Below are 25,540 nucleotides of genomic sequence, written 5' to 3' on the forward strand. Positions count from 1 at the left end.
TATATGGTAATAATTAAACAGCAGTAATAATAAAGGTAACATGTTATATATTCCATTTCAACACTACAATATGTCTCTGAACAGAAATATTTACATCAATTATTGCAAACCTTAAATAAAATCACAACATAATTTGACGGCGGAACTAATGTTTTATATGTTTTTTTTTATTTTCCAGACAGTTTAAATGGGTTTTGGGTATTTTTCCAGTTCCTTATTTTCAAATGTCAAATATTAGTTTATACATTTTTTTTTTTATAAAAATCTGATTTCTATTTTGATATAATTAGTATAAGACCAATATGGGAGTAAACTCTTTCGATTAGAAAATTATAAATAAGCTTATTTCAGAATTGGGTCAAATATCACATACATATCGTCATAGTCGTAAAATACTGACGGATCTTTATATGTAATATTTTTTTTTACAACACAGAGGGCAAACGAGCATGCGGCTCGCCTGATGGTGTGTGTACCGCCGCCCATGGTCACCCACAACACCTACGGCATTGCAGGTGTGCTGTCGGTCTTTTAAAAAGGAATATGCTCTTTTCTTGAAGGTTATGTTTGTCAGATCCGTCAGTATTCTACGACTATGACGATATAGTTATACAAAAACATACAATCGATTTATCAATACAAATGAGATAAAACTCTTTAGAACGAAACCTTTATAAAATAGTTTGAAAATATGATAAAATAGACGATTTTATATTAGCACCATATTACAAAATCAAATATATATGAGGTCAATGGTTTGTATGTTTAAAAAGGTAATATACCTCGTACGAACTATTAAAATCTCATACATACATATTTTAACTGCTGATATGTTTCACAAATTCAAATATTTAAATTAAGAAAAAAAACTTTAATAGCTAATACAGATCAGCCGTATGGTCCCCGCATAGAGTGAGCCACACTTTCCTTTCCCGTGGATGTCGGTAAGAGACGATTAAAGAAACTTAGTGGTCGAGAGATGGATAGCAACATTTCTCTTAGAACATCACTAAAGCTTAACGGCAGTTGTCAACCTGTTTGCTAAATTGTCAGTTGTTTGCATGGCTGTGTTTCGGTTTGAAGGGTGGGATATGGCAGTGAATTTACAGGGTACAGAGGAATTGAGTCCTCAGGAATGGCTACGCATGGGGGGTATTAATAATAAATAGATTTACTACACATTAAACATTTTTACGAAATAATAAAACCATATTTTATGCATTTTGTTTTTGTGTACCGTTTACTTGTTAAAACTTGCTTAATGTAATAACGTCGATCTTGCTCGAAATGGGGCACCTATTATAAGAATCCAAATGAGAGCAATCTTTGTATTTAGTCTGTATTTTTTTTTATACAACTTAGAATGGCAAACAAGTTGACGGCCCACTTGATGGAAAATACCGTTGCCTATAGTCTCTGTACCATGGACCAGTGAAATTCATGCGTCATATCCCACCCTTCAAACCGAAACACAGCCATGCAAACACAACTGCTTCACGGTTGAAACACGAATGGGACAGAGGTACCCAAGCAATCGATAAATATTGTATTGATAAATATTATCTGCATATGATAATAGGTAGATATTTGATAGTGTAATATGGCACTAAAAATAATGAACATATACTATAAAATCATACATGAAGTTGGTGCCTATAATTTCCAATGGGGTCGTTTCTGATACGTTATTTCTCTCGACCTATCTCATAATATATTTTAATCTGACAGTTTCACGAAATGACTGTATTATTGACCATCATAAATTTATATTTTTTTTTAAACCACTGTGGTTACAAACAAGCATACGACCCATCTGATGGTAAGCAGTTACTTTACTATATATTTTTAATTAAATCTATTAATAATTTAGTCCCTAGAATAAAGATTTGGTTGTTATTTCTGGTTTTATATTACAATTATCATTTCAGAGATATGCTTAGAGAAATGATGCTTCAGAAACGACCCTGTAGTCTGTAGTTCTAAATTTGAATGTGTTACATCTATTTCTATCAAATATTAAATTTGGAGGAAAATCATGTATAACTGTGTAAGTACTATTTAGTGGTTTTTCATTCTGTGTTTGCTATTTCTTTACAAGTTATTTTATCTACCAATCAAATTTATTATTAAACAACAACCACCATTGTGTGCTTACAATACGCCATGAAATAATTTATAACTAAATATATAAAAAAATATTAAACTAAAACATCTATCTTAAAAAATATATCCATTTAATATAATACCAAAAGACTATAATTAATAATTTACTATCTAAATGGAAGTCTGCGTATTTTATATAAAAAAAAAAGTAAATTTCAAGTTTTAATCTTTGTAGAAAAGGTATAAAAAATATGCGATAAAATTATAACGTATACAATTAGAATAAATAATAGGTGATACAGGAAAAAAAATCGCAGACTTAATTATAAAAAGGCGATTTCAAACGAATTTCTCTTTTTAAATTATTTTACTATTTTTTTTTATGGCAAACAAGCTGAACAGCATTTAAGATCTTAACTGTCGGGTATAGATTTTGTTGAATTAGGTGTTATATTGAGCACATTTGTAGCTGTAATCAATTGGTTAGTTAATCAGATTTTTTTTTAATTCCCTTATCCGGAATTTAAATTATTCTGACCAACTAACCAAATTGTCGTGTAGACATAGGCTAAAATGTACAGATAAATACCATTATATATAAATATAGACCATATATAAATATACAATTCATGGTAAACCTTCAAACATCGCCATTCAAAATATCACAAGCAAGATGACTGACACCACCTTTTTTTCAGATTGACGTACAAGGCGACTAAGTATCTGCGCAGATAAAGGATGTTTTGTCTATGGATTAAATCCCTTTTGAAACAAATATTATTCCATCTTTCCAGGCCAAGTGATAAGAAATAATCGACCAAATCCCAGTCATACTGATACCTTTAAAAATGCCATCCTGCAACACTTATGTAATGGACTAATAGCCTCATAGCCTAGCAACATATCTTAACAGATCGACCTCCACGCGGTTTGCCCTGGAAACTATCGGAGTAATTTTTTTATTAATTCATCACTAGCGCCCCGCCAACAGGGATAGATATGGATAGTGCAGGCGGGGTTATGATTTTAATGCTTTACACAAAACAGTAAATTTATTCTCTTATTAATTGGTTACTTAATTGTAATTATTATTCGTATGAAATCGCCTTATATCTATCTACAAATATCTATCACATACACATATATACGGACGTAACGAGAGATCCATATCGTACAGTTTACAAAAATACAACTTTGACAATATTTTTTTTATTACTCTACACTATCTACAATGTTTAAATAAAAAAACTAATGCTTACGCAATACGTCATAGTTGCTAAATATGGTGATTAAAAAATGTACTGTAAATAAAATAATCTTCTTCTGTTTTCAATTTAATTAAAAAAATCTTAATTTAATGGAAAATAAAGAAAACAGACTTTCACTACCCACTTTTTACTTTAATAAACCATAAAAATTGTAAATATTTTTAAATATAATTTGTGTGGATGGGTTTAATTGGTGTATATATATATATCTCGCCAAGTTATCGCAGTTCATTTTTTAACACCATACTATAAGATATTATTAAAAAAGTTATAGAAAAAAAAATTGTTAGTTAAAATTTGAATGAGCCTTTTTTAAACTTAGGATGAATTGATTTTCGGAAATATTCATTTGATGGCACTGTGCTAGATTATTTTAGTGCAGTATTCAATATGGAATAATATCAGAACTAGTGTAACGGTTAATGGGGGAATTAATCTAAACATGACATTTTTAAATCAAATGGCGTTTATTTTAGGTGGGATGATTATGAAAATCAGTGTTTTTTCTTTATTATTACAATTTCTTTTTACTAACAAAGGTTTTATTTCAAATTTGATAAAACAAAAACTATGATAAGATTGGATTTTTTATAAAATTAATTTAAATTTATATCTTCTGTTTCATTAAAACGTCTGAAATAATTATCATTTATTAGTCAAATTTTTAATTTACTAATTTTTAATCACGATCATGCTACAATAGCCATTTTTTTAGAATAATGCAAACCTTCAACTATGGCAACACTAGTTTAAAACATAATGTATCGTGATATAATTTTAAGCATTATTCACAGACCATAATGGCTCTGTAATGTCAAAAATCTATGGCATATTGTTTGATAAGTTGAAGATTCGTTTTTAAACATAATGACAGTAGAATATTAATTAAAATAAATGTACACTTTTAATGATGACAAACTGTATCATGTCTTCCAATCTATTTTTTTATCTGAAACCCGACAATCTCTAGCTATCGCTATCGCTGCTCCTTTTTAATCCCAATATGCCGTAAGATAATTTAGGAACAAAGTATAACAATGTTTGTTTAAAATAAATCCTATCCTGACAGAATAGTAGCACATTTTAGAAAAAACTGTGTACGGAAACGAGTAAATTTAACATGTTGTTAACATAATAATATTCTTTAGCATCTACGTCCAGATGGAATTGATTTTATATTTGATATTTGTCAAATTCTTTACATATTTTACTAGGAGATTTAATTTTCTTGTTGATAAACTTTACGTGTAATATTACCAATGATCACATATTAAATATGCATCTTATTCTACAAAAGATAGCATATGTTTTCAAACATTCACTGATATTGTAAATTAAACTCACAGTAACAAGGTTTAAGATGCATATTCTTAGTTACGTTTATATTGTAGCTAATATCAAATGGTCTCGACGAGCCCCTTACGCTTCGGCCGCGGCGCATCAGCTGATATAAAAGAAGTCTCTTCTGAAGAGTTTGATTGCTTTGGCAGCTGTGTCGATGTGCTCGGTTGACTCTGAAAAATTACATGTATTTAGAATATGATTAATAATTAATTATACATTAGTATAAAGATACGTATTTATTAAAAACGTATTTTTTATAAATTCCTAATCAAAAGTAAAAATAAAGTAACATTTGATTGACTTTCTTGTCCATTCTTCTCAGATGAAATCACATACCGTATTGAGCTTCATAATATATATATATATATAAATTTAGGTTATAAAAAATATTTATATATATTTTAATTTGTGCAAAGCAATATTTCTTTCTTTAAACTACTAAGATGCCAAACATGCTTACGGCCAATCTGGGGTATTTCACACACGTTGCCAAACCAAAGAAAACTTTTTACCCCTTTTTAAAAGAACTACATTCTGTAGTTTAAAAACAACAGGGAGCTCATTTTACAACCTGAGCGTTCGTGGGAGAAAACATATCTGAAACCATTACGTCAAAGTGGTCAATTATGTTATTAATTTGTAGTTTCAGTATTAAGTCATGGTTGAGTTTAGTCACTTCAACAGATTGAGATCTGTTCGAAAGGTAGCTTTTTAGCCATTTCTGTGCTAGACCTCGTATTCCATTATTTATCACGTTTGTTTGTATCGTACTAGCGCCCAGCCTCGGCTTTGTACGGATGCACAATGCTACCGTTCCATTGAAACAATGTGGTATCAATGTAGTGATTAATAATACTATTGTAGTAGTTTAAATAGTATTGCAAAGTGCACATATTTTGTATATTTTTTTAACATTAAAATAGATATAGAAAGCTATCTGTGTAAATGCGATCGCTAACTTTTTTACAGTCCTAATAAAGAGCAACGATTCCTTTATATATTATGTTATAACATATCAGCATTTTTGATGAAAGTTCTCAGTCGACATAATTTCTTTTGACGTCTTAGACAATTATTCAACAAATTAACACAAAATAATATTAAACTATACATATAAACCTTTCTCTCGAAACATTGTATCTAATGATAAAAACAATATTAAAATCCAAACAACATGGGCATCTCTTGCCCGCCGGATGATGTGTGGGCGGGCGAGGTAGGGGCCTCGGGGTATACCCCACTACCCCGGCTTCAACTCCGGAGGCGACGACCTCCGGGTCGCTGGGTTCTTCAGCCGGCATACACTGGTGGTCTGTGTATGCCGGCGTGGTGTCTTATATTAAAATCCGTTGCGTAGTTTGAAACATCTAAGCGTACAGAGGGCGAGAAGCGACATTATTTTATACTCCGTAAAAATACAAAGTATTCTAACCGGCTGCGTAACAGGAGTAGCGGAATCGTTGCCTGCCATCCCTGTGCTCTTCCTAATATCTTCGAGTGGTATGTCCTCAGGACGCGACCTCGGGGAACTATCCCTGGATCCGTGGGTGCTGCTGTTACGCGACACGCTGCTGTAAGATTGAATAAATTAAATTAAGACTATCAAAAAATATCCGTGCAGTAATGGATGATGAATGCAAAGTAATTTCTCGTTTTTCCATCCCTATAGAATGTTGGAAGAGGTGACAAAGGAACGGAAAACACATTAGACGTATGTGAAAGACAAATAAAACCTTATACCAAGCTACCTTTAGTAAATAGGCAGTACAGTATACAAAAGTCATAAGCGCTTCTCTTTACGGGAAGAAAGGTTCGAGCCCATCAGAGGTATTTTTTTTATACAACTTAGAATGGCAAACAAGCTGACGGCCCACCTGATGGAAAGTGGTAACCGTCGCCTATAGACATGAGCAGTACTATGGACATAACAGAGTATACTGTTTCGCCCATGCATTGCCATTCCTGAGGACTCAGGTGTTATTCCTCTGTACCCAGTAAATTCACGCTATATCCCACCCTTCGAACCGAAACACAGTCATGCAAATACAACTGCTTTACGGTTGAAACACGAATGGGACAGAGGTACCCAAGCAATCGACTTTTGTACAAAGTCTCCCTCTGGTAAAAGTATGTTCATGGGTTGTTATAATATACATGTTTACGATGAGTATAACTTGTTTTAGTTAGACTATAATTTTATATGTATACGGCAGCGAATATCGTCACCGGAAATTAATAGCTAGCAATTTCAAATTACTATGTGAACTTAGCTTAAAATTATAGTCGACACGACATTGCATTGTATTGTCAGACATTTTATTACCATAGTGGTAAACACAACATTTGACTTATCCCCACTCATCAATAATAATCGATACAATATTTTTTTTTTAAGTTAAGAATTTATTACAAGAGTTAGAGACGAATCACATTCAATTGTTGCTTGTTTGTCATTCTAAGTTGTATAAAAAAAAGTATCTTGGACGTCCCTTTTACAGATTTGCAAAGTGTTACGCGAGTATTGGCGCGCACTGCGCAATAAATAGTAAGGTACGCTAAGGTATACGTATGCTATGGCTTTGTCTGAGTGGATAAAATTACTTTATACTATCTACTTCACCCTAATTCAGAATAGAATGTACGTGTACTTGTGTACTAAATACAATTTAAATCCGTTTTGTCATTTAAGCATAATCGAGTAGCAATATTTCTACAAACTTTCACATAATATTAGTAATATATATTTCCAAGACGAATAATATGTTTATTATTAGAAACTTAACGTTTTTATGAATAAATAGGTATTACATTTTTATGTGGGGGTAAGAATCTATTAGAACTTGTTGGTGTATTTAGTAATATAATAAAATCCCAATTCCATTTTTAAAATCCTAAAGTTATGTAAGCGTTGATGATTAACATTCCTGCACCAATATGAGATGATGGTCTTGAAGCGATGGAAACACTGAGCTATCGATTGGTAATGACGATAGATTTAAATACACAGACGCACTTTACTATACTTTCATGATCTATTTTTGTCAGAGATAATGCATAACATAATAATATTGTTTTATATTTTTATTTATGACTAGCGGCCCGTCCCGGCGTCGCACGGGTGGACATTTTTAACATTTCCCTTCACTGCTCTGCTCCTATTGATCGTAGCGTGATGAAAAGTATACTATAACCTGCCCAGGAGTATGAAGAATAATTGTACAAAGTTTCGTTAAAATCCGTCGAGTAGTTTTTGTTTCTATAACGAACATACAGACAGACAAAAATTTTACTGATTGCATTTTTGGCATCAGTATCGATCACTAATCACCCCCTGATAATTATTTTGGAAATATATTTCATGTACAGAATTGGATTTTCTACAGATTTATTATAAGTATAGACTATCTGTTTGCCCGTTACTTTGTACGCGTAGATTTCTGAAGCTGAAAACCCAATGAAATAGACCACTTGTAGATGACATATTAAAATAAAACACGCCAGATTTTAAGTTAGACTTTCAGGAACACAATTGTGAAAACTGCACCCAATTTGGTGCAGTAGTTTTTGCGCGATGCTGGAACAAATATATAGACAGACAAAATTTCTAAGAATTATTGTTTTGACATCTATTGCTCTTATTAAGACCCTTCATATAGATTTTTCTTAAATATCTTCTATGTACAGACATCGTCTTGTTATAATTTTATTATTAACTTTTTTTTTTATTTATAATCCATGAATAAAATAAGTATAATATATTTGTGCCAGTAGATCTATATTAGTATATATATAATAGTGCGCTACCTACCCTTTGTTTTTTTTCTTTATGTTCCCTGTCCAAAGTCTAGACGAGATTGCTTAGCGAAAAGACAGCATTTTGTATCATTTATTAAAATTTACTGTATATATATATATTTTATAAATGTCATAGTAAAGTTTAAATAGATAAATAAGTACACAAATATATCAAGATAATAATTTAGTTATCATTTAAATAATCTCCTATATAGCAAAAAAAATATATATATAAATAAATAATACAATACTCTCTAATAGCCTAACTAGTAGAAAATCGCCGAAGGAAGACACAATGCCGAAAGAAATGTAGGGCAAGAGTAATAAAGTAGAATTGTTAAACAATGCTACAAATATAAAGTATATAACAGTATTTATGGATAGGTATGGAGCTAATTGAAATGTACTGAACATAGAACCACATTTATGACGTGTACATAGATACAAAATGTCAACATAGTCGAGGACAGGAAAGTGTTATGAGAGTGTAAGCTTATTTTCGTTAGCAGTAGACATAATGTTACGTAACCTTCTCAGTGAATCCATAACTGCCAACACCTTTCTACTAATATTGTCTGACTGAGTGGACCAAGGTAGTATTCTGTCAAAGAACATTCCAATACGTTTAAAATTATTTAATACAATATTTTTGCCAATAATATTTATCCTACCTGATTCTCCACATATAGTAGGAGGTCTAGATGTTAAGGTATTGCCTGAGTTTATATTTGTATACATTTACATTTTTCAGTATTTTTAATAATATGATTAATAACCATTATATATTGTACTAACCTTTCCCGACTTGTCGTCCGTTCTCTATAAACGACGATGCCGTCTTTTAGCATGTGAGCGCTCGGTCTACGTAGTCTCCGGTCTGTGTCGTCACCATCGCTACCTATATAAGAAATAATTTTAAAACATTTTAAATATTAAATATTAATAATTACATACAATAAACAATTTTAGTGGAATATAGGGTCATTGGGAGTAGTTATATTCTTAAAAGTTGATATTCAATTCTGAGATATAAATTTTTTAAACATTTAAAATTCTCTAAAATATCTAAAATTTAAATTGGTATTTGATATCACAATTAAATCTTTATTCAAAGAAAAGAAGGATAATACAAAGTAAATTTTAAGTAAAAAAATATTATAAATTTAATTTATGATGATCCATAAAAAAATACCTCTTCGAAACGATATTAGTTTAAGAGATACGTTTAGAGAGATGGCGCTTCAGAATCGATCTCATCATTTCTACGAATATTTTTTTCAAATCTCTTTTATTATTATTATTTACATCGAAGGTCTATTATTTATATATTTTGTTACAGAACAACAATGGACGTCATTGCCCTTGTGACCACAGTAGAAATTCGACAATATTCTTTGTAGTAAATTGATAACGTAATGTAGCAATGCGTCCAGTTGCCAAGTTAGAATCGGAGGCTAAAATTTTTGTCTTCACTTATTTCATTGGTAGAACATTTTTAATTACATGCTGGTGTTATTATGTTTGTGTGCAAGCTAACCACAAGATAATACTTTAATCGTGGCAAAACCAATCATTTTGAATTAAAAACTAAAGTAGTGAACCGACTTTGATAAAAATTATATTCTAATTTGAAAGTATTATTATTATTCCAGATAAAACGAAATCCGAAGCGATTTATAAATGACGCAATTATGAGTAATAAACACAAAAAAAAAGAGAAAGTTCTTCTTTTTTTGAAGTCGGTTGTAAAATCAGATATGAATTGAGTATCCTTTTCTTATTGCAGTCTTTTAAAAATAAAACTATTTACCGGTGGAGCGTCGGACAGCGGTGAGGCCCGGTCGCGAGAATAGCGGACGATGCCGCGGCGCCATCGTCGGCGCGGATACGCCCGACACCTCCAGCAAGCGGCCGATCTGCTGCATCTTCTTTTGTCGGGATTTCGTTCGACCCTTTACATTTTATTATTAATATCAGCAATAGAACTTCTGCTATCATTATAACAGTCGTTAACTGTCCACTGCTAAAAATACCCCCCCCCCCCTCTCCTATTGAGGAGTTTTGCCAGCAGTTGCCATGCTTGGCAGGTAGATTGGCAATCGCAGTTAAATTTTGGTGATATATTATATGAGGGACGCTACTACTCATCCCTCGACTATTAAGTTCTCTTAGTCGCCTTTTACGCGCAAGGGAAGGGGAGAGATAAGATTTCTGCAGTATGCAGTAACAACTAACATTGGAAGTTTTAAGATTTATTTTCCTTTATATTATCGATTAAAGGAATTATACAAAAAGTTATTTTTGTTAGAATTTAATTGTTTTACAATATACAAATGACAGTAGTTAATTTCATATAAAACAAATTTCATAATAAGTTATATTATTACTAATATTATAATTATGAAAGTGAGTTTCATTGTTTGTAAACTTATAACGACTTAACGGCTAAACGAATCACTATGACATTTGATATACACATACTATACGGTATGTAGAAGGATATAGGTAGAGAATGATACTAGCATTAAATCCGAGTTTTGTGCCATATTTTCTTCTGATCAATAAAGTTTAAATAAAATAAACTTTATTTTTTATAAACTTTTACATACCCGAAGAACTAATCGAGGTTAATGTTTTTCTTACCTTAGTTAGTCTTTGCTTGGCCGCCATACTGCGTATGTGATCGTCAAATTTGAACTTGGCGCGAAGTAGTACGGTACGAGGGAGGGCGCCACTGGCGCCCACACGCGGCTTGTGAATGGTTAGGTGGAGGCAACGAGGATCTTCTTTGTCGCCTTGAATCTAAGTCAAAATTAACAATTCAAAAATGTTCCCCTTTTCCCACAGGATGACCTACAACGTTCGTTATACAATAGTCATAACAGGATATCTAAATTGGAAACCAGGCATTTAGTATTATTGTAACACAATGACAAAATTTAATGCACACTTTCGATAAATAATACTGTTTAGACAAGCTTTAAAAATTAATGCAAAATTTTACTAAATTACGCCTCAAGAAAAAAAAAAATATTTCAACGGAATATTAAATACAAAAGATTTTAATAATACCTACTCAATTGAAGGTTTTTTTTTTTGATAAACGAAAATGGTATGGTAACCCCGCCTGCGCTAACGGGATACGCTGGCGGAGCACCAGTGAAGGATGATAGATGAGAATGAAAACAGGCCAGTTAGCCCATCATGATGAATTCATCAGGAATTAACCATGATAGTTTTTGCAGGGAGAACCGCGAGGAGGTCTACCTGGTTGGGTATATTGCTAGCAATGGGATTCTCAGTCTCCATTACTAACAATCCCTTTCCCCCCTCAATCGAAGGTTAAGAATTTTGAAGAATAACATAAGCTTTAAATGCAAAAGATAAAAAAGTGCTTAAACTATTATCTCGTACTATTGGCGAGGCGTTATTCACACGACTATCATACGTTTTTATCCTATAATATCTAGTTGGTATTATTGATTGAAGATGTTGATATAAGAGGTATAATTTAATGTAATTATAAATTTCTTGTAAATTCACAACAAACCAAATTTTGCATAACAGATACATACCCTATCACCCAAATTAAATATTACAATTACGTGATTTTTTACAGTAATATTAGTAGAAACAAATTGCTGCTTCTTAAATTAAACGCTAGATGGCGTTGAGACCAAATGTAACACTTATATCAAAATTATTATTTCAATAGACAAGTTAATTGAAGAGAATGATATTTCAGAATGAGTGATGAGGAAAAAAACTTACTTCTAGGTCCTGCAGGCTGCCAACTAACTTCGCTATGCCCCAACCCAACCTTTGTTTATCTGGCTCAACCAATATGATCTGTATATTGTCTACAGCCAGGAACCTGTGGTGCCAAGTGCCGTCCTTCTGTATTATATCACATGATATGAGATCAGAGTCATCTGCAAATATGAAAATAGGTTTAAAGATTTATTGTCATAGTGTAAAAGTAAAATAGAATGAATAAACAGCATAATAAGGTTTATATTGAAAGAAGAGATTGATACACCAGTATTAAAGAGGCTTTTCCTATAGAATACAGAATGGGGTTCTTCAAAAAGGGCGGTAAAAACTTCAAATAGGCTACGGTAACTATACCATCAGACGGGCCGTATGCTTGTTTACCACCCTAATAGTATAAAGAAAAATATTAATATAAAATCAAGATCATTGGCATTAATCTTTTGTAGTCGGACCTTGATAGTGTAGCATTTTAACAAACTGCCTCATGCGACGGTCGCCAGTTTCAACCCCCGGAATAGAAACATTTATGAGTATGAACAGTTTGTATCAGTCTAGGTAAGTTTTTAAATATATTTATTAGTTGTCTAGTGCTCGTAGTACAAGTTTTGCTTAGTTTCGGACTAGATGGCGTTGTGTATGTCTAGTGCTATTTATTATTTACAGTTCTCATCTTATTGCACTAAAGTATTATGCTGTTCTCCCAGACGCATCTTATATATTAGTGATAAAATGGAGTACGGACATGCTATGGATTTTTACTCTAATATTATTCTGTGTAAAAAGCAATTACAGTATACAGTCAACTGTAGTTAGTCAGTGTTAACACCAAATAGTATGTAAAAATAACCTAATAAACTTACTTAGATCTAAAACATCTCCAACTTGAACGAATGGCGCCGGATTAGTTAGAGGCAGCTGGGTCTCGGGCTTTCCAGTCAACTTCAAGTAGAGGTCCCGTATTAGGAAAAATGTTCTAATTGCCCTTCTGGCTCTTTCCATCTGTTGCAAAAAAAAAAAGTTACTACTGATTAGTATTTAAAATGAGCTTAGTACTGTAATTACTCCCTTGAAACTACCCTCAATTGAGTTTTTAAACCAAGGTCGAGATAAACTTACAAATGTTTAAAAACTATTTATAAAATTTAAATAATAATAATATAATTGTCATATTTTAATAATTGTGTAATTAAAATTTCGAATCTGATGAGGTTTAAATCACCCATGCCAAGCCAGGGTCAGTGTTCTTACCGATTCAAGCTGTCGCTTCTTAAAACATCCATATTTTTGGTTTTTAATAAAAAAAAAAGAAAACATAATTATCAAAGCTTTTGATCATTATTATAATAGTAGGTTAGAATATTCCACTTATGGGCAGAGACTAATAAAAATATTTTATATCAGAATAACTTAGCATTTGTCAACCCAGCAGTGAGACATTAATATTTATTAAGGTTAGTCAATACTCACTTCACCACTAGGTAGTCGCTTGGCAAACGCTATCCCAGACATAGGGGTTCGAGTAGGTGGTAACAATATCGCTGCATCCATACACAGCCATTCAACATTCAGCGGACGCTTGCTCATTTCGCAGTACCTTTAATAAAAAACATCCCGTTTTATATTCTCCAAATGATTTTTTTAAGATAATATTGAAATGGCTGGCGACGCTATTGTTTAACGATAGCGTGATAAATACTAACGAGGAATGAAATCTCGTCACTAGGGCAACTATGGTTTCAGATTTGTGGCCTATAAAAGGTCTTTAATAACTTTTACAAGTAATTGTAGCACAACCTAGTACGTTTTTTTCTTTACAAAATGTCGTGATGGATAATTAAAAACATTTCTATACAATATAATCTAATTATATCCTTATCGTCCTCCGTGGCGCAGCGGTCAACACGCCTGCCTGCGACGTGGAGGCCCCGGGTTCGATTCCCGGCCAGGTTATGATGGAAAACGATCTTTTCCTGATTGGCCTGGGTCTTGGATGTTTATCTATATATGTATTTATTATAAATATAGTATCGTTGAGTTAGTATCCCATACCACAAGTCTCGAACTTACTTTGGGGCTAGCTCAATCTGTGTGATTTGTCCGTATATATTTATTTATTTATTATTATTTATATATAATATAATTAGATAATTATAAACTTTTATACATCTGAAAATTTATTCGATTTTTGCACACTGCCAAATTACAGGTATATTGGGTAAAATATGGTATATTGATATTCAAAACTGTGGTAATTTACAAAAGTAACTAGACAAATGCATCTCACCGTCTCCATTTATTTTTTGTCGTCATACAATTTCATACATTTGTCTTTCCTATCATATCGTAACGATAGTGTTTTGCTATAGTATACTATAAATACTTACTCATCTTCAAACATATCGAGGAATATATCATCACACTTGTAGAAGTTTCTAGCTAGTGCCGCCGCGCGGCTCCGCAACGTATCTGCTGCGGACAGGTGACGACCGCCCGCCACTCCGGACGCGCCTTGCATCGCGATACGCATTAGTGTCACGCTCAGTTCTAAGGTCACTAGGCGGACTTTTGACGCTGGAAAAGAAATTTCGTATTTTGAATTTGGAAGACAGAGAATGTCATTTAATGAAATTATTATTTCTCTACTATATATTTATTTATTATAACTAGCTGTATACTGCAGTTTTACTCGCGTAAAGTAGAAAAAAATAATCTTAAGTGGTTATTTAAAATATTGTCTATCAAAGTATCATAATCTTTAGGCAGCCGTTTAAACGTAATTCAGTAAAAAAAAAAGCCCAAATCTTTACAAATTTTTGTACTTTTATATTATATATTATTGATATATATTTGTACTCACCAGGCTTACAGCTTAAATTTGCTATCGTCATTAACTTAGAAATTAATAAAATATTAAAACTTTGCATCGAACATCTCACTGCAGGCGTAGGGGGCGTTTGCTCACTGCTTTCGTTAGATGTCGCCTCAGTCTCTATGTTGGCGGTACTTGACATAGCACCAATAATTTCCGGTTCTGGACACAAAAGTGTGTCTAACAACTCGGTGTTCACACCTACAACAAAAATAATTACAATGAAATAATTGAAATATTGATATAATTAAATAAATACATGAAGGATATCTTACCCACTAATAACCAAGGCGAGCAAAAACAAACAAAATTTCGTATTAGAATTTCGAATAAGAAAAAAATTGTAAAGTCGAGAATTAAAATAGTTAATAACTTATTTTTTTTTATATTATTATTATTTATTATACAACTCTTGATTGTAAGTTGTGTTTTAATGATTATTTTCTTTGTTTACCAAGATTACTGACATACTACAAATTGGCCATATACATGCTCATAGCTTTATAAATATAAAAATAGAATTGGATTTACCAATAATTTAGTTTTTTACACAACCTTTTTTTTATTATTAACCCTTCTTTGCATAATGGTGGAAATTTCCATCATAACATTGAATGTCCAGAAATTATGGTATATAAAAGACCAAATTCACTTTAAATTGATCGTGTCTTGGATACCTTTTTAGTGTCCATTGTAGGAAAAAAACATAGCTGTCAAATTTACTTTTTAACCACTTTTCCTTTAATTTTGAACTTGCATTATATTACCTTGATTTATTTTACCAATAAAAAAAAAAACATGCAAAGAAGGGTTAAATAAGTAAAAACATATCAATCATCATTAAAATGGTTAACATTTTTAAACTCGACTGTACTTAGAATAATTTAGATGTTAGAAAATACTAAATTTTGTGTGAGATAATATTATTATGTGATTTTAATATTTTCACAAATTTTTTTGTATAAAGAATATTAATCGAATATACAGCAACAACGTGCATACATATTTCCACAATAACGTGCAGTAGATAATCAAAGACAGAAACTATTTATTTTACTAACTACATGCTACTATATAATATTTAATTAATAATTAACTGACCTTTATTGTTTATCAATGCGAACAATAGGCACAGAGCAAACAACGCTTTGTAATCGTTTTCACTACAGTCCAACGAATCTAGAATAGTCTTTAAAAATGGCCGTTTTTCTATCTCTTTGTTTTCTCTCTCTAATATACTATCTAATGTCAACGACCTCTCCCTAGTCGTGGTAGGGGTAGCACCGAGTAATTTCTGCTTCTCTTCATCCGTTATATTATTTAGCTCCGAGCAAGTTTTACTCGAACCCGACTCTATACCGGAGTCGGGTAACGGTGAATCAGGCATATTTTCCTTAGGCGATGTCAACTCACTCGATTTCATAGAATGTATTTGAGTTACTAAATCTTCAGTCGAATCGTGAGCAATGCTGGAGGACTCGCTTATTTGAGAAGTGGACGGCAAAGAAGTAGAGACTAATTCTGGATCGAGATCACAACTCGAATGGTCCGTATCGTATCCAAACACTTTTGGCCCGCTGTATTCGGGCGTAGTGTAATCCCTCTCGTGACCAGAAGTACTTTCTAGAGCCTTCTCGAGGCTGAGCTGTGGCTTCGAAAACTCTAACTTAACATTCGATTTTGCATTACTAATGTACATTTCTAATATTTTAGTAGCACCATCTTCAAATACTGATAAGTCCGACTGCAATATGATCCACGCCAAAGCGTGGACTATAGGACCGTGTGTTATTATTAAAAATACTTGAGACAAAAGAAATAGAGAGACTACGCAAGAGACTGATGGTTTTGTCTCCTCTTCAGACTCCATTCTTCTTGGAAAATTTATTCTCCCTGGAGAGACTTCAGTGTTTTTCCCTTTCAATATCGCTTCAAGGTTTCTAGTTATAACTTCTATGCTTTGGATATGATCTCTATTGTATGGAGAGGAGGTGGCATGTCTCCTCGTAGAGTCGGAGGTTAATGAGTATATATAAAGGGGGACGAGAAGTTTGTGTAGTAAATGCTCAGTTAGAACATCATTCAGGTCAGGAATGTTGAGACAAAGAATATCGTTTATGTAGTGTAAATGGTCCAGATGTTCGGCTACTAAATCGTCCAATTTTTGTTGTGACTGATGGCTGAAAATATATTATTTTATATAAATAAAATTGGAAACATTTTTAATACCAATCTTAAAATTTTCGACTTTGGATCTTTTATTAATAATGTGTAATTCTTTTTATTAACAATAAGTTTTTAGTTCATTAATGAATAATAATTCTTTATTTTTTTTAGAGAGAAATGAATAAATGGCTTACTCAGCATCATTTCTAACACATGCGTCCAATTCCAAGATATGCTTGCCGATAAACCAGACCAAGTTACTGAAGTATGGTGCTGCAGTTCTGAGAACAATTAGTAAGTTAATGATTAATTTACATGATTTTCAAACATAACAAACAAACTGAATCAGTTTATTGCTATCAATATAAAGTAGGCGTATCTGTAAATAAAACAATTGTTATTGCCGTGTGATTTTGAAATAAAATTGGCTATCCCTTCCTTTCCCATGAGTATCATTTATAAGGGAACTTAATGCTCGAGACAGCAGGGTCCCTCTACAAATATCACCAATACCTAACAGCGGTTGCTAACTTGCCTCTAAGCGTGGTAACTATTGGCAAAACTCTTCCTATGGAGAAGGCCCATGTTCAGTAATGGACAGGTAATAGCTGATATAATAATAATAATATATTGTTAGAGTTTTAATACTGGCTGTTGACACTGAGGTTTTTTTTAGAACAATGTATTATTTTTAAATTGGTTCTATGTCAGATTTTTATAAGACATGTCTCATATTTTTTCACTAAACTTATTATTTTATATCTCAAATACCTACATATATGTTTTATTACTGCATCCTGCTATTTACAACATATATTGTATGTTTGAAAATTTTATTTCTATAGGACAAAATTTTATTTATGTAAATCACATGTAAAAATAACTATTTAAAATGTTTGTAATTAAGTTTATATAAAAATATTCTTATTCATGCTTGCATGAATATAAGTTGACTTTTACAAAATCTATATTAATATCTAAAAATATAATTTAAGATTTTTCATTGTTACCTCTTCACGTTTTAAAGGTTTTACCAATTATTATGAAATTTAGCATCAATAGAGTACTTGCGATGGAAAAGTGTGTAAGTTGCTTTCTGTCTTAGTTATTCGAACAAAGTCAAGCATAGCTATAATAGAAAATATATAAAAAAATCCAATATAAGATGAATGGAAAGTATATAAAGCATTTAGTGAGTGAATAAAACAAACATTACCTGTCTCTAATAAACCGCAACATACTAGCATCTTGCACTCTGTACACATTGAGAGTCAAGGTCCTGACAGCAATACGAACCATTGACTCTGTATGGTTGAAGAATTTTATAGCTTCTGTGTATAGAGGAAAGTCCTTAGTATGCTGTAAAAGAATGAATATGATCATACATTTTCAAATTAATGTAAAAATTGAAGCAGACTTAGCCTGTGTCCTGCTATTTATAATTAAGAAAAAAAAAAAAACAAAATATATTCATATCAATCAATCACACTTGTGTATTGCGCGAATGACAAGATGTTTGGTGGTTTGAAGGTAAAACGGAAAGATATCTGCGTTAGTAGGAACTTGCCTCCCCATACAAAACTCTCCTCCTACCAATATAGAGCACCCTATGCATAAAACATCATGCATAATACAAAATTACGATCTAAATATATACTCTTTAAGAATTTAAGAGATTATTTGTATTACGTTTTGACCCCTATTGACCTTTGTATCTTATTAACTATATTATTATTATTGGTAATTATCCTATTAGGTGTAGGTATAGATTTATTTATAAATCGAGATAATTATAAACAAGAATTATCTGTCGAGTACACAGTTGAAAAGAAACCATAAAACATATAATTATTAAATATAAATTATAATTTACCTCATTGTAGAAGAAATGTATTGTGTGGTTGTTTAGTTTAAGACTTAGAGTCTTCAAGAAAGATATGTAGTAAGCCATAACTTCTTCGTCGGAAAAGTCGAATTTGTGTACTATTATTGAATTAACATGATTATTACTCAGAAGGTAATCTGTAAAAGACATAACATTAAATATCATAAAGTTATCATTATATTTGGAAATAAAAATTATAATCTTACTTATTCATAAATACATCAAACCTGCCATAAAGCTATTTTATCTATTGAACTGTTTTATCCTTTTATTTTCGGTTAAATTCCGAATTTGAAAGAAAGTGACAATCCAGTGTAATAGTTAAAATAAAAACTTCAGGTTACAAAGTTCACTTACACTTACCTCCAAAATCACTCAACCAATTTTAATGAAATTTTGTAAATATGTATTGCTTAACTCTACACAGAGAAGAAAAGAGATCATTAATAATGGAGACTAGCAAAATCCCATTGCTACCAATATACCCTATCTTTTAATGGATGGTAATGGAATGGTAACTCCGTCTGTGCTAATGGTATATGCAGGTTGGGCACCAGTGAGAGATGATAGGTGAGAACAGAAAGGCAAGCCAGTTAGTCTATCATGATGAATTCACCTGGAATTCAGCACGATGGTTTCCAGGGGGGACCATGTGGAGGTCAACCTGGTTGAGCATATTGTTAGCAATGAGAATGGTAATCTGCATTACTAACAATCGCATCCCCCCCCAATATACCCTATCAGGTCAACCTCCATTTAGTTCCCCCTAAAAATCACCATGATTAATTTTTATTGAATTTGTCTCAATGAACCAATTGACATGCTTTCATCCTCAAGTACTGTCTTTCATTGGTAGCAATTCAAGATATGTTGATAGCACAGCCAGGGTCACAATTCCAATTTCATTTATGACAAAAAACTTGATAGATAAGAAAGTTTTTCTCTCGATAGTAAAAAATGAACATGACAGGTGGCAGTAGGAGTAAAGTAAAATTTGCCAGATCAACTAATTGTGTTCTATAAAGTACTTAGGACAATGCAGCTGTTTCAGTGCCTGAGAAATTTTGTTTGTATTTATGCAAGTCAGGAAATACCCTTTTTGCACCGTATACTTGCATAACATCAACACATTATAGCATGCAATTTTGAGCATTGCTAGTAGAGTGATAGTGTCAAGTGGCATACTCATAATATGGTTACAATGCCTAGTAATAAGGAGACAAGATAAAAGAATTCCTTACAGTAATAATTTCACTGTTTTATCAAACTGATATGAAAGTTTTAGAAATAGTTAAGTAACTGTTATATTTACATTATTCAACATGGTTGTTTAATTCAAATTGAAATACAAAAATATAATCATTAGTGAATTTTATTTCTTGTTATTTATTTAATTACTTACAAAGTGATGTTTCATTCCGTATGTTTTCAAATAAGATGTTTAATGTCTGTAACAACTGCACACAAACATAAGATGAGCCACCACATTTCTGTCTCATGATTCTCAAGAAGTAAGACAGCATGTTCTTCTCCAAGAAGAAACTGAAATTAACATTTTATTCCTGATAGAAATTGTAACATTTTATGAATTGAAAATAAGGTCCTATACTTAATAGGCATGAAATTAGAAACACCTAAACACATATAAAAAAAAAAACAAAATTTAGTATAAAAATTCTTAAATAAAGAAGTTATTAAAGAAAAATGGGTTCAATGCCTATCACTGCCTAAATTATCATTTCTTACTGAATGACACTTAACTTACCACCACTTTAAAGATAAATAGATACTCTTTATAGCTCTCTCCAAAAGTTACAAATACCATACAAGAACAGTAGAATATTAAATAGAAACAAAAGTTATAAGACACTGATCACAGTAAAAACAATGGGTATGCTTATTAAAAAATCTTTTGGGAGAAAAAAAATCAAAAAATATGAATATTATTTAAATTTCACTTGTGATTGATGAAAATGTAACTATCAAATAAGAGTCTGCAAAGTCGCTTCTATGTAGTGTAATGATTTTTTTATTTAGAAACATTATTGTGTACCTATTAACTATTTTATGTATAGAAATATATTATTACATTTAGATAGTAAATGAATTATAAATGTCATTAAACTCGTAATTGATATGTGTTCAAACAATTCCTTAATAGAAAAACTTAAGTTAACTTATTTACTTATTTTAAACTTAATTAAAAATATGCAAGAAAGTATATGTATTAATATAATTATTACTTGATAAGGAAAGAAATTTTATTATAAAGATAAAAAACAAATACAATTTAACAGGAATGTAAGAGTGCCAGCACTTATTATAATTTTAATTTAAACTAATGGACATTTAGTACCTTATTTACATTAAATTAGATGTTGTTCTACCAATTTTTACAAAAAATACTTTTGACTGTTTTAATATAATTGCATTTAAAAAGATTAATGTTTATCTTTTATTTCTTTTATATAATACTAAAATAAAAAAAGAATTAAGAAATTGAATATTTTTCATGTAAAAATATTTTATTTTATAATTCTTTTTTCTAATTTATATCCAAGTACAACACATTTAATTCTAACCAACATTCACATTTTTACTTCAAAATGTAAACATAATTAGAACTTGTTTTGTTCTTATTCTCAACAAATCACCTTCAAGCTTACATTGTGTAGATGAGTGCTTTACTTGTCTCTCTCGCTTTAACATATATGTTATGTTTTTTCTCTTTTAATGGCAATCTATATACTTTATAATCTAAGATTATTTACATATACTATATATTACACATACATATAAGGTATGTTTGTATAATATTGTACATACATACATTATGGTACTTTGTTTTGGAATATGATGAATATCCAAGATATTAATTATAGTATCAAAGTATATAATGAAATTTACAAATGTTTAGTGGGCCTCAGTTTGAGTAGTACTTTATACAATTTACTTTATTTTTACTATGTTAAATCTCATTTTTTAATGTTAAAGCTTTATTTGTAAATTGCCATAACTTTTAGGGTATATAATATTATAATACTTCAGAAATTCATTACATTTAGACAGAATATGATCATTGATACATCAAACAAACAAGCCCGAAGTGGTAATAAACTAGTATCATAAAATTATATCAAGGATACGACGTCATTCACAATAGGTATCCTAGTTACCTATAAATCTACATGTAAGTACTATTAATGATAAACTGATACTTACTCGAACACGGAACTGTCGTTTTGATCTCCCCATATTAGGATCTCTGCTATACACCTCAGGGATTCCACCAGTGTACCTCTATTACTTTCAGACACTGTCGTGTTTTTACACAAAATGTTATGTAAATATTTCAGTCTTTCGAGTGAATGGGGATTCTTGGGACGACCCCATCCACCACCAAACCAGCTACGGCTTCTAAACATGTTTTTAGCTAAGCGAGACCACGGCTATCAATGCAAACAAAACATTTTTATTCTTTTGTGGTATTGTGCATGTCGTCACTACAAAATGGTTATATTTAAATAAACATCACGATTAACACTTTTGAAGTTGTCGAAGAACACTTTTATAATGTATATTAATTTTATTTTATATACCTGTGTATCAATGAAACTCCATTTGATTTCTTTTATATATTTTTTAAGTTTCACTAGTTTACAACCATCGCAATCGCAAAGGACATTACAAATGTCTTTTTGACAGCTGACAATGGATAGCATAGATTAATCTATATACAGATTGACAGCGCTCCGCTGAGCAAATAAATTTATCTAAAAGTTGGCACTGTCTTTTCTTGGGAAAATTGGAAAATAAAATATACAGTGTTGCACGACTACGTGTAATATTCTTCTTTTCAAAATATTAATATCGACAGATATAAAAAGTCTAAAATTTTTTATTTTATACAATTGGTTGCAAAATTTTTAAACAGAGGTTTTTTGAGGAATTGTTGTAAGGGTGCCCTGCCAGTAGAATATATATCGATTCTATATATTGATAGCACAGGCGGGCTTTTTTCATTTATATGCGCATATGTAGGCGCAGAGTGCATCAGTGGATCAGTGATAATATATTCTAATTTATATTCTGTTTTTAGTGAAAAACAGAATATAAATTAGAAATACATATATACATATATACATACATACATATATATACATACACATATATATATATATATATATATATATATATATATATATATATATATATATATATATATATATATATATACTATACTATACTATACTGCACTCGCGATGGAAGCTTAAAATTGGAGTAACTTCTCTCGTTTTACCAACATTTCCCTTCACTGCTCTGTTCCTATTGATCGTAGCGTGATGAAAAGTATACTATAACCTGCCCAGGAGTATAAAGAATAATAGTAGTTTTTGTTTCTATAACGAACATATACAGACAGACAGACAAAAATTTTTGACTACTACTAATAGATACTGATTACATTTTTGCCATCAGTATTGATCACTAATCACCCCAATAATAGTTATTTTAGAAATATATTTCATGTACAGAATTGACCTCTCTACAGATTTATTATAAGTATAGAAGATAGATATAAGATATAGATTATCAAGAAACAATAATGCTGGAACTGAAGTAGGTAAGGAAATATAGAGGTAAATAAAGGTAATTGAACCATTCCATCTTCATTAAAAAAAAGTTGTTTTTGTTCATTGAAACAAAGATTTCGTTATTCCTTGTTCTTAGGTAAAACTTAAGAACAAGGGGAGAAACATACTTAATTGATAATGTCTGTCAAAAATATTAGAGTTCGCAAAATCAAGGTTCACATATCTAATTAAAATCTTAAACTTTATCTCAAAACAAAAAATTCAATTTTTATTTAATGGACCAGTAATTCCTAAAAAGAGTAAGAATTTGCGTGCAGTTAATGCAGTATTTGTTATTGATTTTTATTTCGACTTTTCATTGGTGCTGCCTCTGTTAAGCAATCGAAGAACTAAAATTACTATTACAAATTAATTACATATTTAACATTATATCGGGAATGGAGTTGTTTATCGCCAAAAAGTGCATTAACCCGTTGCGCGATTAAGAAACTATCGTGCTACCTAATAATACTACTTTATTTTTTATTTTTAGCAATCGTTTTGTAAACTCTTCACGTGTGCAGCATTTGCTCGTTGCTGTTATAGAGAAGGTCAAAGCAATTAGTATAATATGTTCAAAGAAACCTCATCATGTGATTGCGATAATCCTCTATCTGTTTTACACATGTTGTCAATAAAAATAAATAAATATTGAAATTACGGTCTTAATTATAATTATTATGATGGCTCCGCATATTATATTGTATTTTCGCTTTTCGAAACGTTAATGTATTAATAGTATAGAAAAGGTTTCTGAGGAAGGGTTTATATTTCTTTTTACTTTTATGCACGTTGGTTTTAATTAATATTTCAAATTTTAAAGGATATTTATTCTTATACATGAATCTGTATTTAATTTCTTTAAAGAATTCTAATTTAAAAGAATATTTGCTAATTCTTTAACATTAGGGATTAAGGTACGCTTCAGGAATGCTCCTCGAATCGTTTGATGCTTTTTAGCAACTACGCGTGAACTTCACGAGTCAATGTAGCCCACAAGGCAGTTCCAACACAGTTTTTTTTTTAATGGATTATAATGGAATGGTAACCCCATCGGAATACACTGGCGGAGCACCAGTGAGAGGTATTAGGTGAGGATGAAAAGGCAGGTCAGTTAGCCCATCGTGACGAATTCTTCTACAATTGTATCGTTGTGTTTGTAAATAGTCTTGCTTATTTCCTATATTGTATAATGCAAATAAAGTATACTTATTCATTCATTCATTTAACTACTTACGATGGTTTCCAGGGGGAACCGCGTGGAGATCGACCTATATTGATAGCAATGGGGACTAACCTCCCCATTACTAACAATCCCTTCTCCCTTACAGAACACTATTGGCAGTGCTTACTATTGCGTTTCTCATACCGTGGATTGAAACAGAAATTGAGACAGGTTCATCAGCTAACCTTTCCAGCAGGTCGTTAACATGTTTGCTATTTCAAGTTTCATCTATCTTCATACGTAGAGATACTTGTCTAATAATTAGGTATTAATTTTTTTATGGAGGATTTAACATGAATAATAATTTCGGTAGAACTTTAGTCTTTTTCTTTATTTTCTTGTGGTGAAAATGGAATGGCAATCCAGACTGCGTTATCGGTATAGGCTGTTGTGAAAGGTAATAGTAGCTTGTTGATAATGAACTCTGGTCAGTTGGCCCATTATGACCAATTTCCCAAGAATTAATTACGATGATTT

At 31.3% G+C, this 25,540-nt stretch overlaps 1 protein-coding gene across 5 annotated transcripts; it reads right to left on the reverse strand.

Annotated features, from left to right (window-relative positions):
* Nucleotides 1-1,449: 1,449 nt before the first annotated feature.
* LOC113511687 (protein CLEC16A homolog) lies at nucleotides 1,450-22,909 on the reverse strand. Of its 5 annotated transcripts, none has more exons than XM_026895394.3 (18): nucleotides 22,804-22,909; nucleotides 22,427-22,653; nucleotides 20,607-20,746; nucleotides 19,193-19,341; nucleotides 18,536-18,678; nucleotides 17,514-17,600; nucleotides 16,255-17,333; nucleotides 15,142-15,354; nucleotides 14,669-14,855; nucleotides 13,752-13,878; nucleotides 13,145-13,283; nucleotides 12,282-12,442; nucleotides 11,154-11,312; nucleotides 10,321-10,462; nucleotides 9,306-9,408; nucleotides 9,040-9,111; nucleotides 6,148-6,283; nucleotides 1,450-4,885 (listed from the first exon to the last, which is right to left on the reverse strand). In XM_026895394.3, the coding sequence occupies exons 2-18, from the start codon at nucleotides 22,627-22,629 to the stop codon at nucleotides 4,769-4,771; spliced, it is 3,357 nt and encodes a 1,118-aa protein (XP_026751195.2). In that variant the 5' UTR covers nucleotides 22,630-22,653; nucleotides 22,804-22,909; the 3' UTR covers nucleotides 1,450-4,768. The 5 variants fall into 5 exon arrangements, with proteins under 5 accessions (XP_026751195.2, XP_026751187.2, XP_026751177.2 ...); XM_026895386.3 differs by having other exon boundaries at nucleotides 6,148-6,286; XM_026895376.3 differs by having other exon boundaries at nucleotides 6,148-6,286; nucleotides 22,427-22,707; nucleotides 22,804-22,896.
* Between the last annotated feature and the right edge of the window lie 2,631 nt (nucleotides 22,910-25,540).

This window comes from Galleria mellonella, unplaced genomic scaffold (assembly GCF_026898425.1).
Source record: "Galleria mellonella isolate WM207_F2 unplaced genomic scaffold, CSIRO_AGI_GalMel_v1 utg329, whole genome shotgun sequence".
Lineage (NCBI taxonomy): Eukaryota > Metazoa > Arthropoda > Insecta > Lepidoptera > Pyralidae > Galleria > Galleria mellonella.